General features: G+C 40.8%; 1 protein-coding gene across 7 annotated transcripts in view; it reads left to right on the top strand.

Moving 5' to 3' along the window:
• SETX (senataxin) overlaps window positions 1-16,763 on the top strand; it is a 92,822-nt gene that overhangs the window by 60,555 nt on the left and 15,504 nt on the right. For all 7 annotated transcript variants that reach the window (XM_058444750.1, XM_058444748.1, XM_058444749.1 and 4 more), the window contains 6 exons: window positions 5,669-5,770; window positions 5,969-6,084; window positions 7,834-7,905; window positions 10,638-10,787; window positions 12,468-12,575; window positions 15,762-15,949. In XM_058444750.1, the coding sequence (XP_058300733.1) occupies window positions 5,669-5,770; window positions 5,969-6,084; window positions 7,834-7,905; window positions 10,638-10,787; window positions 12,468-12,575; window positions 15,762-15,949 (736 nt within the window). The remainder of the gene's footprint in view (window positions 1-5,668; window positions 5,771-5,968; window positions 6,085-7,833; window positions 7,906-10,637; window positions 10,788-12,467; window positions 12,576-15,761; window positions 15,950-16,763) is intronic.

Below are 16,763 nucleotides of genomic sequence, written 5' to 3'. Positions count from 1 at the left end.
AGAGAGTCCTTGGAGACCCGGGCTCCATCTGGTTGCTCCACCATGTGTGGCCCCTGTGTGGCCCCTGTTCTCGAGTGCACCTGTGGTCAGGATAGCCGCTCCAGCTCCAGCAAGTGTGAGAAAAAGATGAAGGGGCAGAGGGAACATACTAGCCATGTTATGAGGAAAGTTTCTAGGTTCTGCCAATAGCGCCTCTGCTTATTTCCTTTTGGCCACACCGAGGTATAAGAGAGGCTGGAACATGTCATCTTTATTCTGTGATTGTACTAGTTAGCTCCTGAGAGCGTCCCTGTGCAGCATGCAGTTGGTAGTTTTAATTTACCTTTCCATGATGGCGTGAGCTTAAGCTGCTTTTCAGGTGTGTATTGACTGCACAGCCGGGCCAGGACTAGGGTGAGGCAAACGAGGTGTCTAGGTTGGATATTTATTTATTTATTTATTTAGTTAGTTAGTTAGTTAGTTAGTTAGTTATTTATTTATTTATTTATTTATTTGACAGAGTCTTGCTCTGTCGCCCAGGCTGGAATGCAGTGGTGCGATCTCGACTCACTGCAAGCTCCGCCTCCCAGATTCACGCCATTCTCCTGCCTCAGCCTCTCGAGTAGCTGGGACTACAGGTACCCGCCACTATGCCCGGCTAATTTTTTGTATTTTTTCAGTAGAGACGGGGTTTCATCGTATTAGCCAGGATGATCTCAATCTCCTGACTTTGTGATCCGCCTGTCTCGGCCTCCCAAAGTGCTGGGGTTACAGGCATGAGCCACCGCGCCCAGCCTTATTTTTTTTTTAAATTAGAGAGCAGGCTGGGCGCGGTGGCTCACGCTTGTAATCCCAGCACTTTGGGAGGCCAAGGTGGATGGATCACCTGAGATTAGGAGTTTGAGACCAGCCTGACCAACATGGTGAAGCTCTGTACCTACTAAAAATACAAATTAGCCGCGCATTGTGGCATGGATCTGTAATCTCAGCTTCTCGGGAGGCTGAGGCAGGAGAATCACTTGAACCCGGGAAGTGGAGGTTGCAGTGAGCCGAGATTGCGCCCTTGCACTCCAGCCTGGGCAACAAGAGCAAAACTGCCTCTAAAGAAATAAATAAATAAGACAGCAAATGATATCCTCTCTGAGTACAGAGACCTTTTTTTCTTTTTCAGTACTTTCATTTTCACTATTTTCAGTGGTCCTGGGTCTCCTTTAAGGAAATGACTTGAATGTCTCTCCATTAAGTATAATGTTTCTGGGTTTTGTGTATACCCGTTACCAGATTAAAGAGTTGCTTTCTCATTAGTGTTTTTATTATGAATGGGTGTTGAATTTTATTGCATGCTTCAAATGGTAATGAAAATTCTCTTAATCTGTTAATATGGTAAATCATAATATTTTTCTGATGTTAAAATATCTTTGATTCTTAGAGAATAAGGTCACCTTGGTGTCTTGTATTAGTTTTTAATACACTGCCAGATTGCTAATGTTTTATTTAGGACTTTGAAATTAATGTTCATAAATGAGGCCAGCCTGTAATTTTTGTTACACTGTATTTGTCTAGTTTTAGTATTGAAGTTACACAGGCTTTAAAAAATGAGTTGGGGCCAGGTGTGGTGGCTGACGCCTGTAATTCCAGCACTTTGGGAGGCGGAGGTGGGCGGATCACCAGGTCAGGAGATCGAAACCATCCTGGCTAACATGGTGAAACCCAGTCTCTACTAAAAGTACAAAAAGTTAGCCAGGCGTGGTGGCGGGTGCCTGTAGTCCCAGCTACTCGGGAGGCTGAGGCAGGAGAATGGCGTGAACCCGGGAGGCGGAGTTGCAGTGAGCTGAGATCACACCACTGCACTCAGCCTGGGCCACAGAGCGAGACTCCGTCTCAAAAAAGAAAAAATGAGTTGGGAACTTTTTTGTTATTCTTTGGAATGTTTTGTATAAGACAGCTTGTCTATTTCTTGAAGGCTAATTTGTTATTAGCATTGTATTTGTTGTCTTTTTTTAACAGAATGAGTAAATTTCTATTTACTGTTTAAATGTCATTAATGATTGTAAGTCTATTCATGTTTTCTTGTTTTTTCTTTTTTTGGCACGGTCATGGCTCACTGCAGCCTTGCCCTCCTGGGCTCAAGTGATCTTCCTGCCTCAGCCTCCCAAGTAGCTAGATCTGCAGGTTTGCCACCACACTGGGTTAATTTTTAAATTTTTGTTGTAGAGATAGGGTCTCATCGTGTTGCCCAGGCTGGCTTCAAGCAATGCTCTTGCCTCAGCCTCCCAAGGTGCTGGGATTACAGGCATGCGGCACTGCCCCTGACCACATTTGCTGTATTATATATTTATTCCCTAAATGCACATGTGACACAGCCTTAGGGGTAGGAAAGTACAAGGAGAAAATTTATTTTTTGTAAGCCAGAAAAAATAAATTATTTTAAAATTATTTTATCTAAATCAGTAATAGATGGAATTAAATTTAATTAAATTCTTGATTAATAGTTTATATTTTAATTAAAATATTTTTCCTGGCCCAGCTGAGCCTAAGCCAAGATAATTACACTTGTTTTTAATTCTTCCACCTCTTCCAGGCCCCTCTACTTTCTTGTGGGCATTACCAAGCTCCCATTGTAGAAGTTTCTATGTTTTTATTGGAATGGTAGCTTTAGCAATGTCAAATTCAATAGAATTTTAAAGTCTGTTCATTTTACTGAATGTAAATTATACCTCAAGAATGTTAACAAAACAGACTCCCAGGCACCTAGACACTGCCCAGCGTTGCTCCCTTATGGGTGCCACAACATCTCAGGGGCTTTCAAATCTGGTTTTCAGCTCTCTCTCTGTTTTTGGCCTCTAGGGATTTCGCTTAACATTCTGCTGAGCTTACCCAGCAGTGTAAAGGATGTCTGTTATAATTTGTGGAACATTTCTGGGTGCTTATAGTAGGTGGGTTTCCAGGCAATCTCATCTACCTTTCTAGTGGAAACGTAAGTGAATTAAGAAGTTTTCAGGCCGGGCGCGGTGGCTCATGCCTGTAATCCCAGCACTTTGGGAGGCCGAGGCAGGAGAATGGCGTGAACCCAGGAGGCGGAGCTTGCAGTGAGCCGAGATCTCACCACTGCACTCCAGCCTGTGTGACAGAGCAAGACTGCATCTCAAAAAAAAGAAAAAAGAGGTTTTCAAACCCTCAAGTAAATGTTGACCTTAAATTTAGGAAAATGAGCTGAACTGGGATAAAAAATATGCTGTAGATAACTAAAAGTAAGCCATTCATTTTTCATATAATCATTGTATTTATTATGTGCCCACCACTCTTCTAGGTGGTGATCAAAACCCTATTCTTCTGGGGTTTGACATTTAAAGGATGGAGATAGACAGTAAACAAATAACTGTGACGTGTCCAATTGGAGTAAATGCTGGCAAACTCTACATGATTGCATAATTTAGCCCAGCGATATAGTGGGGAATATTTATTTATGAGACTGGTCTCGCCTCCCTTGCTCAAGCAATACCCCCATCTCTGCCTTCCAAGTAGCTAAGACCACAGGGGGAGGCCACCACTCCTGGCTAATTTTTGTCAATTTTGATAGAGGTGGAGTTTCATCATGTTGCCCAGGCTGGTCTCAGACCCCTGGATTCAAGTGATCTGCCTACCTTGGCCTCCCAAAGTGCTAGGATTACAGCCCTGAGCCGCTGCACCTGGCTGTAGTGTGTAGTGGGGATTTTTTTTTTTTTTTTTTTTTTTGAGACGGAGTCTCGCTCTGTCTCCCAGGCCGGAGTACAGTGGTGCGATTTCAGCTCACTGCAACCTCCACCTTCTGGGTTCAAGCAATTCTCCTGCCTCAGCCTCCCGAGTAGCTAGGATTACAGGCATGTGCCACTACATCCAGCTAATTTTTGTATTTTTAGTAGAGACGGCGTTTCACCATGTTGGCCAGGCTGGTCTTGAACCTCTGACCTTGTGATCCACCTGCCTTGGCCTCCCAGAGTGCTGGGATTACAGGCGTGAGCCACTGTACCCAGCCTTGTAGTGGAGAATTTTTAGATAAAATAATAACACGTGGGGAAAAAAAAAAGACGAATAAAGGTGTTTTTTTTGTTTGTTTTTTTGAGACGGAGTCTCGCTCTGTCACCCAGGCTGGAGTGCAGTGGTGCTATCTTTGGCTTACTGCCACCTCCACCTCCTGGGTTCAAGCAACTTTCCTGCCTCAGCCTCCTGAGTAGCTGAGATTACAGGTGTGTGCCACCATGCCTGGCTAATTTTTTAATTTTTAGTAGAGATGGGGTTTTGCCATGTTGGCCAGGCTGGTCTCAAACTCCTTACCTCAAGTGGTTTGCTCGCTTCTGTTTCCCAAAGTGCTGGGATTATAGGCATGAGCCACTGTGCCCGACCAGAAAAAAGATTTAAAAAAACCCAACAGAAGAAATTATAATAAAAGAAAAACAAAAACATTAAAACCAAAAGGACAAGAAAAAAGCAAAAAGAAATGTGTTAACCTGAGATTAAAACGTGGTTAGTAAACAGGCAGGTTAAATTGGTTTTTATAGTTTTTGCAATTATTATACTCAAGAATTTCTATTATCTTGTGTCCCTTAGTTTCTAGAGTATCAAGGTGATGTGGAACACAGTTTTAAAAGCTTTATTCTGAGTATTCTGCAAAAGAAGACTCGATGGTCAAATAAGATTCTGTTCGGAAAATTACATATTAATATATAACATATAAAAGTTCTTGAAATATTCTGCGGTTAAGAGTGTTGGGGACCAGCCTCAACACCACCCGTAGGGTACCTGAAGTCCAGTGGTGACAAAGGAATGAGAAGAGACAGGTTAAGAGTTCATAAAGGAGGGAGCCAGGGGGCCAGAGCAAATCAGAGGCTGCAAAGGCGCCAAGCTCTGATCTCCACACTATTTATTGAGTACAATCACTTAGATTTAAGAAGCAGATGTTCAGGTGTGAAATGGTGAAAGGGGGGCGGTGTGTCATACACCTAATCTATAGCAATGGCGGTTTAGATAAATTTTCTTTGTGCTGAAGCAGTATAAACTTTACTGATTTATTTTTTAACTTATCGGAGAGCAGCTGTGGGGAGTGGGCCTAACTAGGAGCTGGCATATTTGGCCACATTCCAATGCTTCAAAGGAGTGTCTTTCTCCTTGAGCACAGTGTTTACAGATAGGAGAGCAGGTCACGTTCTGGTCATGGGAACGTGATGGCCATTAGAAGGCTTTACTCCTCAGAGGCCTCTTGGGGCTTTCTGCAACTTACTGTTCCGTATTTTTATGGCCGGTTTATGCAGGCACCCCACAAGCCCTTTCCCCAACATAAGAGAACTGCTTCATTTATTTTATCTCAACATTTTTCTTGAATCTATTTTGCTATGGAATGTCCTACTGAACATAGTTTGCAAATGTTACTATAATAGAATCTCAGCTCTGTAGTGTACTGTTGAGATGGCCTTGCTAGCTTTTATTAGGTAGAAATGATAAGTACTTGCCTTATAGGATTGTTAGGAACAGTATCTGAAATAATGTATAAGAAGTTTGTGGTGTAGTCCCTGGTGTCTAGTTAATTGGGAGTTCATGTTCGCTCCCTTCTCTGATTATTAACATATTTACTTAGAAATATAGATACTATGTATAGAGACAGGATTGATCAGCAGTGTCCTTATTAGTCCTTAACTGTGATTCTTACCAACAGGAAACTGTGGAGATATAAATTTAGTACGACTGGGTCCAGAAAAGTCTATTAATAATGAGGTTCTAAAGTTCAGTTTGGACAGCCAAGTAAACCACAGAATGAGTAAGTACTGAATGTGGTATATACTAGTGTTTTCTCTGTTTTGTTTGGTGGAAAATGACTTGGCCACTAAAGGTAATTTGAAGCCTCCAGAATTAGTCTGGCTTTGGGAACTAATTTTCCTTCTCATTGTGTGGTATATGTGTGTGAGTTTGTTAGGATTAGAATAGCATATAATTTTTTATTTGTTATTTTTATTAGAAAAAGAGTTACCTTCTCATGTTCAGGCGATGCATAAAAGAAAGGAATTTCTAGATTATCAGTTGGATGAGCTTTCCCGGCAGCGAGCTCTATGCCGAGGTGGACGGGAAATACAGGTATCTTTGCATTTCTTAAATAATGTTATTTAAATAATAACTCAGGTATACGAACTAGTTAACAAGTTTTTTTTTTTTTTTTTGAGACAGAGTCTTGCTCTGTCTTCCAGGCTGGAGTGCAGTAGCACAATCCTGACTCACTGCAGCCTCAACTTCCTGGGTTCAGGTGATTCTCCTGCCTCAGCCTCCCGAGTAGGTGGGATTACAAGGATGTGCCGGCACACCTGGCTAATTTTTTGTATTTTTAGTGGAGATGGGGTTTCACCATGTTGGCCAGGCTAGTCTCGAACTCCCGGCCTCAAGTTGGTCTGCCCACCTCAGCATCCCAAAGTGCTGGGATTACAGGTGTGAGCCATTGCGACCAGCCTCATTAATGAGTATTTAATGCCCTTTATTTATTGGGGAATGGCATGATTCATGTATAAAAATGTGTACTAAGACACTAAAAATGTGTCTCAGGTTAACACATTTCTTTCTGCCTTTTTTTTGTCCTTTTGGTTTTAATTTTTTCATTTTTATTAAAATTTTTTAAAAATATTTTTAAAAACTTTTTTGTAAAGGGCAAGATATTCTAGTAAAGATTTTAGGCTTTGCAAGCCATATAGTTGGTTTCTGTTGCAGCTATTCAACTCTGCTTTTGGTAGCACAAAGGCAGCCATAGATAATACATAAACAAATGGATGTGGCTGTGTTCCAGTAGAACTTTATTTACGAAAATAGGTGGGATGTTGCATTTTTGTTTGTTTTTGAGATAGGGTCTCACTCTGTGGCCCAGGCTGGAGTGCAGTGGTGCAATTGTGGTTCAATTTAGCCTCAAGCTCTTGGACTCAAGTGAGCTGTCTTTCTGCCTCAGCCTCTTGAGTATCTGGGACTATAGCCGTGTGCCATCATGCCTGGCTAATTTTTTTGTTTGTTTTCTGTAGAAACTGGGTCTTGCCGTGTTGCCCAGGGTGGTCTGAACTTCCTGCCTCAAGCAGTGCTCTCACCTCTCACTCCCAAAGTGCCAGGATTACAGGCACGACTCCCTGCACGTGGCCTTGCATTTGGCTTATAGGCTGTACTGCCTTATATTAAAGCTATACTGAGTTTATTAGTTATCTTTCAGTTGCATGTTGAGCCCAGTTCAAATTAGGTTAGACAGAAAGGGAATTAGCTTCAGTATGGGTGGATCCAGAGGGTCACATGATATCATTTCTCCACTCTATAATTTGTTTTCCTGTGTGTCAGCCATTTCTTCTCCGGGAGAAGGTGAGTGTCAGCATCTCAGGGCTTCCCCCATCTCAGCTTAGAAACCCCAGAGGGAGAGAAGGTCTTTTCTCTTAGCATCCATATATCCAAAGAAGCAGTTAGTTTAGTCCCTGGGTGAGCAAGCAGGTCTAATCCCTATTTTTAAGAAGATGGGTGCATGATTGTTCAGGCCTGTGTTAGATGCCCATCACTGTGGCCAGAGGAATGGTTGGGGTGTGATTTACAGCCTCATTTGAATCACCTGGAAGTTAAGGGCGGCGTGATGCTCCCAGTGCTTGAATGCGAAGCAGACAGCTCAGGTGCAGCGCACAGGACACAGCTGAGTCTTACACAGCAGCATACAGAGTGTGTCAGGACTCCAGTGGTAAAGAGGAAATCAGCTGGGTAAATACATTTTTCACTGGTAAAATACAGGCTCTTTTAAAATTAGAGGCAGTCCAATGGAAGGCATTTAAAAATGCTTAGTTTAGTTTTAATTACGATATTTGAATTTTTTTCCAGAGGCAAGAATTAGATGAAAACATTTCCAAAGTTTCTAAGGAAAGGCAGGAACTTGCTTCTAAAATTAAAGAGGTAAGTAGTTCACCTGTAACATTTTCTTTTTTTTTTTCTTTTTAAAATTTATGACTGTTCAGATAAGCTATGAGCTTTTATTTATTTATTTTTTTTGGAGACAGAATCTCACTCTGTCTCTCAGGCTGGGGTGCAGTGGCATGATCTCAGCTCACTGCAACCTCAGCCTTCCATGTAGCTGGGATTACAGGCGTGCACCACCATGCCTGGCTAATTTGCCAGGATGGTTGGATCTTTGACATGATCCTCTGCTTAACCTCCCAAAATGTGGTTACGTGAGGCACCACCTGGCCTTTTTTTTTTTTTTTCTCTGTCGCCAGGCTGTAGTGCAGTGGCACGATCTCAGCTCACTGTAACCTCTGCCTCCTGGGTTCAAGTGATTCTCCTGCCTCAGCCTCCCAAGTAGCTGGGACTACAGGCGCGTGCCACCACGCCCGACTAAATTTTGTATTTTTAGTAGAGACGGGGTTTCACCATGTTGGCCAGGATGGTCTCCATCTCATGACGTTGTGATCCGCCCGCCTCAGCCTCCCTAAGTGCTAGAATTATAGGCGTGAGTCACCACGCCCGGCCATTTTTTTTTTCTATTTTTAATAGAAACGGGGTTTCACCATGTTGGCCAGGCTGGTCTGGAAATTCCAACCTCAAGTCATCCCCTGTCTCGGCCTCCCAAAGTGTTGGCTTTACAGGCGTGAGCCACCATGCCTGGCCAGCTATGGGCTTTTCTCAGTTACATTTTAAATTGTTATGAAAAATTACAAATATCTGTGGAAGTGGAGAAACTGGTGTAACAACATTTGCATTTTTTTCTTTAACCTAAGAATGAATTCTTACCACCATCTTAGATTTCTAAGAAAGAGGTGGTTATAAATTATCTTTTTTCTGTTTTAAGTCTCGGTAAATATGTAAATTCTTTCTTATAAGGTGCTCTAATTCTGCTTCCCACAAACTGCAAAAAACAATTATGATAATTATCATCAGATAAACAGTTAATGAAAACAGCTTTGGCTGGGTGCGGTGGCTCACGCCTGTAATCCCAGCACTTTGGGAGACCGAGGCGGGCGGATCACGAGGTCAGGAGATCGAGACCATCCTGGCTAACACGGTGAAACCCCGTCTCTACTAAAATACCAAAAATTAGCTGGGCGTGGTGGCGGGCGCCTGTAATCCCAGCTACTCAGGAGCCTGAGGCAGGAGAATGGCGTGAACCTGGGAGGCGGAGCTTGCAGTGAGCGGAGATCGCGCCACTGCACTCCAGCTTGGGCGACAGAGCGAGACTCCGTCTCAAAGAAAAAAAAAAAAAAAGAAAATAGCTTTGTGGGTGTTTTCTGTATTAAAAAAAAAAAAAGTCACCTATGTGAGCTTTAGGATGAGGGTGGCAACTGTGAGCCCTCCAGAGCTCCAACCTGGATAGAAGTAGAGTGATGGTGGGCAGAATTTGGCATAAGAAAGTACAGCACTTTGATTTTGATTTTTGGTTTTTGTTTTTTGCAATTCTTGGTTAGAGCATAACCTCCTTGTACTTGTGTTAGATCATAAGACTCCTGTAATGTTTTGTAGCTTTTCCCCAGTATTTTTTGGACGTGAAAATATCCCGTAAGATTTAGACTAATTGAAGCTTGGCCGAGCCAGGTGTATACCCTGATTGTCAGAATGCAGCCCTAATCAAACCACACTGGGGTCAGGGAAAGAGGGTAATAGTAACTGATGACGTTAGTAGTATTTTTGCTGAAGTTTTTCTCCTGAATGTGTTATGATCTTTCTCTTTGTGACTAAAATACAGTTGAATTTAATGCATATTTTCATTAGCAGTTTATTTAAAAGTTATGTGAAAGCTTTTGATTAAAGTTTTAAACAGAACCCCAGATTAATCTTTCCTGAGTGAAGGATGAAGTCCACCTTCACGGATGTTTCTTGCTGCTCATCACATGTGTTCTGTGGGCCATGGAACTATGCTCAGCAGTTTTACTCACTAGATGGCTGACGACAGTGTCTGACAGTCAGTGCCACCCTCTTCCTGAAGCTCACACGCATGCCTTGAATTCCATAGTTGAATATATCAGATGTGCTGAGATGAATCACCACTACTTCTTAGTAGCAAAAAGAAGCAAACTGAATCTCTGATGAAAATGCTGATTTATTTGAGCACTATGTGGTGTGATTGTGAGGCATCATTCACGTTGTCTGGCTCCATCACAGTACATTGCATTATAGAAGGAGACCAAACTTGTTTTTCTTACTGTGGAAATAGAATATTTGTCAGGTTCACAGGCATTTTTGTTAGTACTAGCAAAAACACTAAAAAAAGGGGCAATATTATATACTTAAAAACTAACAGAAAAATGTACGTTCAGGCTGAATTCCAACCCTGGTTTTACTCATATAATTCACAACTCAGAATTATTACATCTCTACTTCAGATACCTACCTGCATATATCCGACTACAGGAAGGATTGTAATCTACTTTGACGAAATCAAACCCTGGATAAAAATGTTTAAAGTGCTTAAATCATATTCTATGTTTCAGCCACAAAGCATACATTCTTTCTGGTTTGTGATTATCTTAAATGTTTCTGCTGTTTCCTAGATTTGAGGGTTTCCCCCTAACTTTTACTGAATATTTTTCTGTCATAAATATATTTTAATAAATAGTGTTTTATAGTAAACATAGGCCTGTCATAGTCAAGGATTGATGTACAGCTGAATATTGATTTAACCTTTGTTCTCTTAGGTTCAAGGACGTCCACAGAAAACACAGAGTATCATCATCTTAGAGTCCCATGTCATCTGCTGCACATTGAGCACAAGTGGTGGTTTACTACTTGAGTCTGCTTTCCGTGGGCAAGGGGGAGTCCCCTTCAGCTGTGTCATTGTTGATGAGGTCAGTGAACGGTCAGCCATATAACTTTGACTAGTACTATGAGGAGTAAGTCTTAGATGAATTGTGGCTGCTGAGATGTTGAAGAAATTTTTTTTTTTTTTTTTTTTTTTTTTTGCATCTGATTTGTACTTGCTATTACATGTGTATTCCCTTATGTAGAAATACGCTTCTTAATGACCCTCCATAGTGAAAGTGGATTTTCCAGTATTGGGGGTTAGTCTTGAGGATGACTGATGGTTTCTAACAAAATCTCTGCTGAGTGACTGTCTCGCTCCTGCTTAGAATATCTCTGGTAACCTTTTGAAGTAGTTTTAATAGAATTTTGGATAGCTTTGAGCCATAGTATGTTCACCTGACATCTTTTATTCCTATTTTACTCTTTGAGCAAACATTTATTGGGTACCTACTGTTTGTTAGAACGTAGAGTCAGAAGACAAAAGAGATGGAGCAGGAGATACCAGAGAATTGAGTGATCAGGAGACTCAAGATCCAGTTTTCACCAGAAGGAAAGGACAAAAAGTGGAAATGATTAAATAGTTGAAGAAAATGTCATTGAATTTAAGAGAAATTTGAGTCTTGTCATCAAAGAGGCATGCTGAGGAACAAGGAAGAAAGATATGGGGAAATACACTCATGGACGCTCCTAATGTGATTTCTGAACCTCAAATACAAAGTTTTGAAAAGAACCTGGGCATAGTGGCGCACACCTGTAATCCTGGCACTTTGGGAGACTGAGGAGGGTGGATCGCTTGAGCCCAGGAGTTTGAGACCAACCTGGGCAACATGGTGAAACCTTGTCTCTACTAAAAATACAAAAATTAGCCAGGAGTGATGGTGTGCGCCTGTAATTCCAGCTATTCAGGAGGCTGAGGTGGGAGGATTGCTTGAGCCCGGGAGGCAGTGAACGATGATCATGCCATTGCCCTCTAGCCTGGGTGACAGAATGAGACTCTAAAAAAAAAAAAAAATTAATTAATTAATTAAAAAATAAATAAAAATTTTAAAATAAAGTTTTAAAAGGACTTTAGAGGAGAAAGTGTTTTTCAGGCTCATGCCCAGCAGGAACAAAGAGCGTGCATCTAGGATGTGCATGGCCTTCTGAACTTATGGCTGGTTCCCAAGTGGTAGTGGCCCCCTTGGTGCCTGACTTCAGAATACATGTGTGATTTTTTTTTAAACATGTGTTTGGAGAGTTTACTTTTTATTTATTTATTGTTTTTTTTTTTTTAGACAGAGTCTCACTCTGTCACCCAGATGGGAGTGCAGTGATGTGATCTTGGCTCACTTCAACCTCTGCCTCCTGGGTTCAGGCAATTCTCCTGCCTCAGCCTCCTGAGTAGCTGGGATTACAGGCACTTGCCACCATGCCCAGCTAATTTTTTTGGTATTTTTAGTAGAGATGGGGTTTCGCCACGTTGGCCAGGCTGGTCTTGAACTCCTGACCTCAGGTGATCCAACCGCCTTGGCTCCCAAAGTGCTGGCATTACATGTGTGAGCCACTGCCCACAGCCTGGAGGGTTTATTTTGTTGGTTTTGTTTTCAGGGAAAATTCGTATTTTTGATATTTGGTGCAGGAGAAGTGTGATACTTTTCTGAATGGTTAGAACTTTAATCAGATAAACTATATGGATAAATAGCAAAGATTGTTAAGACTGCCTCTCCCTTCTGTATGTTACCAAGGCTGGACAGTCTTGTGAAATTGAGACTCTCACTCCACTCATCCATCGCTGCAACAAGCTCATCCTAGTAGGAGATCCTAAGCAGCTCCCTCCCACAGTCATCTCTATGGTAAGTTTTTTATGTTCAGATTGCTTTAAAATGGAAGGGGCTGTTTAAAATTTTTGTTTTCAGGAGGGAGAGACATCTTTCTTGGATTGGCCTCTTAATTTGGAGGGAAAAGTAAGCAGTAACTGAGAAAAGAGAAGCACTTAATAAATAAAAAATAAATTCCTAAAAATGCCCCTGTGGTCACAGTTGTTGTTCTGTGTATGTGTGGCAGAAGCAGTGTGTCAGGGACTTGGAAGCCTAAATGGATGACGTGCCATGGAAACCAAGCCTTGGGAAAGGCAGTGTGCACATCGTTTAAGAGCTGAATCTGATTTATTTTAATCATACAAACACCAAAACAATAATAAAAGAAAAACTTCAGAAATAAAGAGAAAGAATCCTACCCTCCTCATTTTTATTTAAATATGTACACATTGAGGAAAACATGAAGTTAAATTAATTTTGGAGTACATTTCCATTTTTAGAATTTGGTATTCTAGTGTTAATACAAGAACATGTCTGTGCCCCTCACATCGTCTGAAAGTGAAGGTACGGGGGAAAAAAGACGGAATTACGAGCTCTGACTTTGGGAAGAGAAGAACCAAATTGTAGTCTACTCTACTCTGTTGGTTTTTTTAATCTCCAGAAAGATGTCTCCTGGAAATGCACATCAGAATCAGGATTCAGTAGATGTTTTGAAGTAATCTGAAGAGGTTTTGAGATTTAATAAAATGTGGATTTTTTACTAATAACATAGATTATTTATACAGATAATTGAGCAGTGGCCTCGTAAATAATCCTAGAGAACAGATCATTTTCAAAGCATTTTTGTTGAAGTATGGAATGAATGCAGGTGGTTATCGTTAGTGGTTTTTGACTTCGGAATTATTCAGAATGATAGTGCAGTTCTTTGTATGACATTTGAGCACAGGTACATGATCATGTTAGACTGTGGCCCAGAAGCACACCTGTCACCCAGTGAAAACCTGTGTGTGTAGGGAAGAACTGCTGCAGGTAACTTTATTCCTGGAGAATAATGAAGAGCAAATTCTGTGTTTAAATAATGCAGTATTTCATTGAAGGGCCTTGGCATATAGTGAAAAGAGAGATTGTTAATGAGCCTCAACTTTACTGCCTACTTTAATGATTGATAAAAACAACAAAAATTAGAAAAAAAATCCGTTTGTGCTTTTTAAATTGCTGTCCAAATAAAAAACGGGCTATTTTGAGAAAATAATTACAAAGTTCATTTCTATAAGGTGCCTTTTTTGACCACCTATTTCTAGTGATAATTGCAGTGAAAGTGAGTATTTTTAACAGATATTGCTGGGCATTTGTGTGTTTATTCATCTTTTTCAGTATGTATATATTGAGTGCCAACAATTCACATGCTGTTCAGGTGCTGGGGTTATGACAGTGAAGAAAACAGACAAAACCCCTGCCCTTATGGTGTTTGTATTCTAGGGGACAACAGTGAGTCAGTTACTAAAAAGTGGTATATGGTTTGTATACATGTATATATTTATGTGTATATGTACGTGGGTCCTGGTTTTGTTTAAAGGTGGCAAAATCATTCTGTGCAGAATTGGTTTTTTTTTCAATCAGTAAATCAGGGACGTCCTCCCATGTCAGAGTATATATATTAATAAATCTATGTCATTTGTAGAATGGACTAAGGTTTTGTCTGGAGGTAGATGCGTTACCTTACATAAGTTCCTTTTCTGTTTCCCCAAAGAAAAGATTAAAAATTAGGTTTTGTGAGCTAACGCAGATAAACTTTTTAGGATTTAGGCAAAATTGGCATATGTCTATTAATAATTATTATTTTATACTTACACAAACCTGTCTAGAATTACACATATAAATAGGTTAAGAAGTAATGCCTTTCTTCTGCTCCCGTAGTTTGTGAAACAAGTTTATTCAGGCTTTGCACATCTTCAGTGCCAGTATCTTTCACATCACTCATGAAGATTCCATCATCTTAGTGAAGTTTTCAGCGCATTTTTACTTCAGCGTTATTTAAGATAAAGTACTTTTTGAAACCTTTTTTTTTTAAATTATACTTTAAGTTCTAGGGTACATGTGCACAGTGTGCAGGTTTGTTACATGTGTATACATGTGCATACATGTGCCATGTTGGTGTGCTGCACCCATTAACTCGTCATTTACATTAGATATGTCTCCTAATGCTATCCCTCCCCCTCCCCTTTTTGAAACTTTCTGTGATGCTGCCATCTGAAAGTATATCCCAAGGCACAGCTGTGATAACATCAAGACAGTTTATCCCATTTGTCACTTAGGTCACTGTTTTTCAGATTGCAGAATATAACCCGTTATTTGGTTTGTGAAATCCATTTAGCACAGCTTGGGCTTTCCCAATTCAAAAATTTGAAATGCTTCACCATCTGAAACTTCCCAAGTGCTGACATTGTACTTAAAGTTCACGCTCAAAGGATATGCTCATTGCAGTAGTTTGGATTTTTGGATTAGGGATGGTTAACACATAAGTTGAGTCTGTTTCCTTTGCTGGAAATGAAGTCCTGTGAGACTTCATCTTATTCACTCTAGCGGTCTTAGCACTCCAAGTTATAGATGCTTAGTACATATTAGATGGATGAATGAAGAATTTTGTCTTCAAAAGGCTTGTTTACGGTGGCATTCAATATGTCTATCTGTGAGGGTATACTCCCAGAAATAATTGTTAAAATCTATGTTACATTTCTCTGCTTCCTTTATTACTGGTTTTTTTGGGTGGCGTCTTGTAGCATCAAAATAGCATCAGTCGTCTTTCACAAGATCATCTCTCTTTCATTAGCAGTATATGAGTAGAAAATACCTCCACATATATTCAAGATTCATGGCATTTTGGTTGGGTGTGGTGGTTCATGCCTGTTATCCCAGCTACTCAGGAGACCAGAGATGTGAGAATCGCTTGAACCTGGGAGGTGAAGGATGCAGTGAGCTGAGATCGCGCCACTGCGCTCCAGCCTGGGCGACAGAGCGAGACTGTGTCTCCAAAAAAAAAAGATTCATGGCATTTTGAGGTTCAGAGTCAGAAACACCTTTTTTCTCTGAAGCTGTGGTTGGTAATCTTAACGCTGCCTGAACGTTGCCATGTACATATTAGATCTCAGTAATTGTGTTTATAATAGTGGGAAAGATATAAATGGATTCTTGGAAATTATTGCTTTATTTTGCCCCTCACAGAAAGCACAGGAGTATGGCTACGACCAGTCACTGATGGCTCGCTTCTGCAAACTGCTGGAAGAGAATGTAGAACACAACATGATCAGCAGGCTGCCCATTCTACAGCTCACTGTTCAGTACAGGATGCATCCGGACATATGCCTCTTCCCTTCTAACTATGTTTATAACAGAAACTTAAAAACAAATAGGTGAGTTCCCCTTATTGTTTGTGACCTTATTTTGTTGTAGTTTAGCTACTTACGAAGAACAGACATTTTAGTGTCTTCTTAGGTCTTGTCATAAAAGGCATAAATCCTGAAGGGTTAATAATTTTGTCTTGTTATAATAGCCATCATGTTGAATACAGCAAAGCACATAGAAAAGGGGAAAAAGTCACCTATATTTATACTACCCAGAAATAATCACTGGTAACGTTTTGGTATATCCACTTTCAGTCCTTTTTTTTTTTTTTTTTTTTTTGAAGACAGGGTCTCATTCTGTCACTCAGAATGAGTGCAGTGGCACACAATCCTGGCTCACTGCAGCTTCAACCTCCCAGCCTCAATCGATCCACCTGCCTCACCCTCCTGAGTAGCTGGGACTACACTCAGTCACCATGCCTGGCTAATTTTTGTATTTTTCTTTTTGTAGAAACGGGGTTTCGCTATGTTGCCCAGGCTGCTTTCGAACTCCTGAGCTCAAGCAATCCACCCGCCTTGGCCTGCCAAAGTGCTGGGATTACAGGCAAGAGTCACCGCACCTGGCCAAGTTTCAGTCCTTTTACTATGCATATCTTTTTTTACTTTTTAAATTTTTGAAGGAAAAACGTGGGACCATACTTAACATAGTATTCTGTGGCTTACTGTATTCTGAGTGTCTTTCCAATCATACTTGTTATATTTTAATGATATAGATACCTCTCCTAGCACCAGCAAAAAAGTAGAATTTGTTTTGTACCTTTTACTAATACACGTCTAGAAAAGAATATTCCTGTTAGCCCCAGCCCACATCACCACACAGAAA

This window comes from Hylobates moloch, unplaced genomic scaffold (genome assembly GCF_009828535.3).
Source record: "Hylobates moloch isolate HMO894 unplaced genomic scaffold, HMol_V3 SCAFFOLD_10, whole genome shotgun sequence".
Lineage (NCBI taxonomy): Eukaryota > Metazoa > Chordata > Mammalia > Primates > Hylobatidae > Hylobates > Hylobates moloch.
This window is presented reverse-complemented; position numbering and strand designations above follow the sequence as displayed.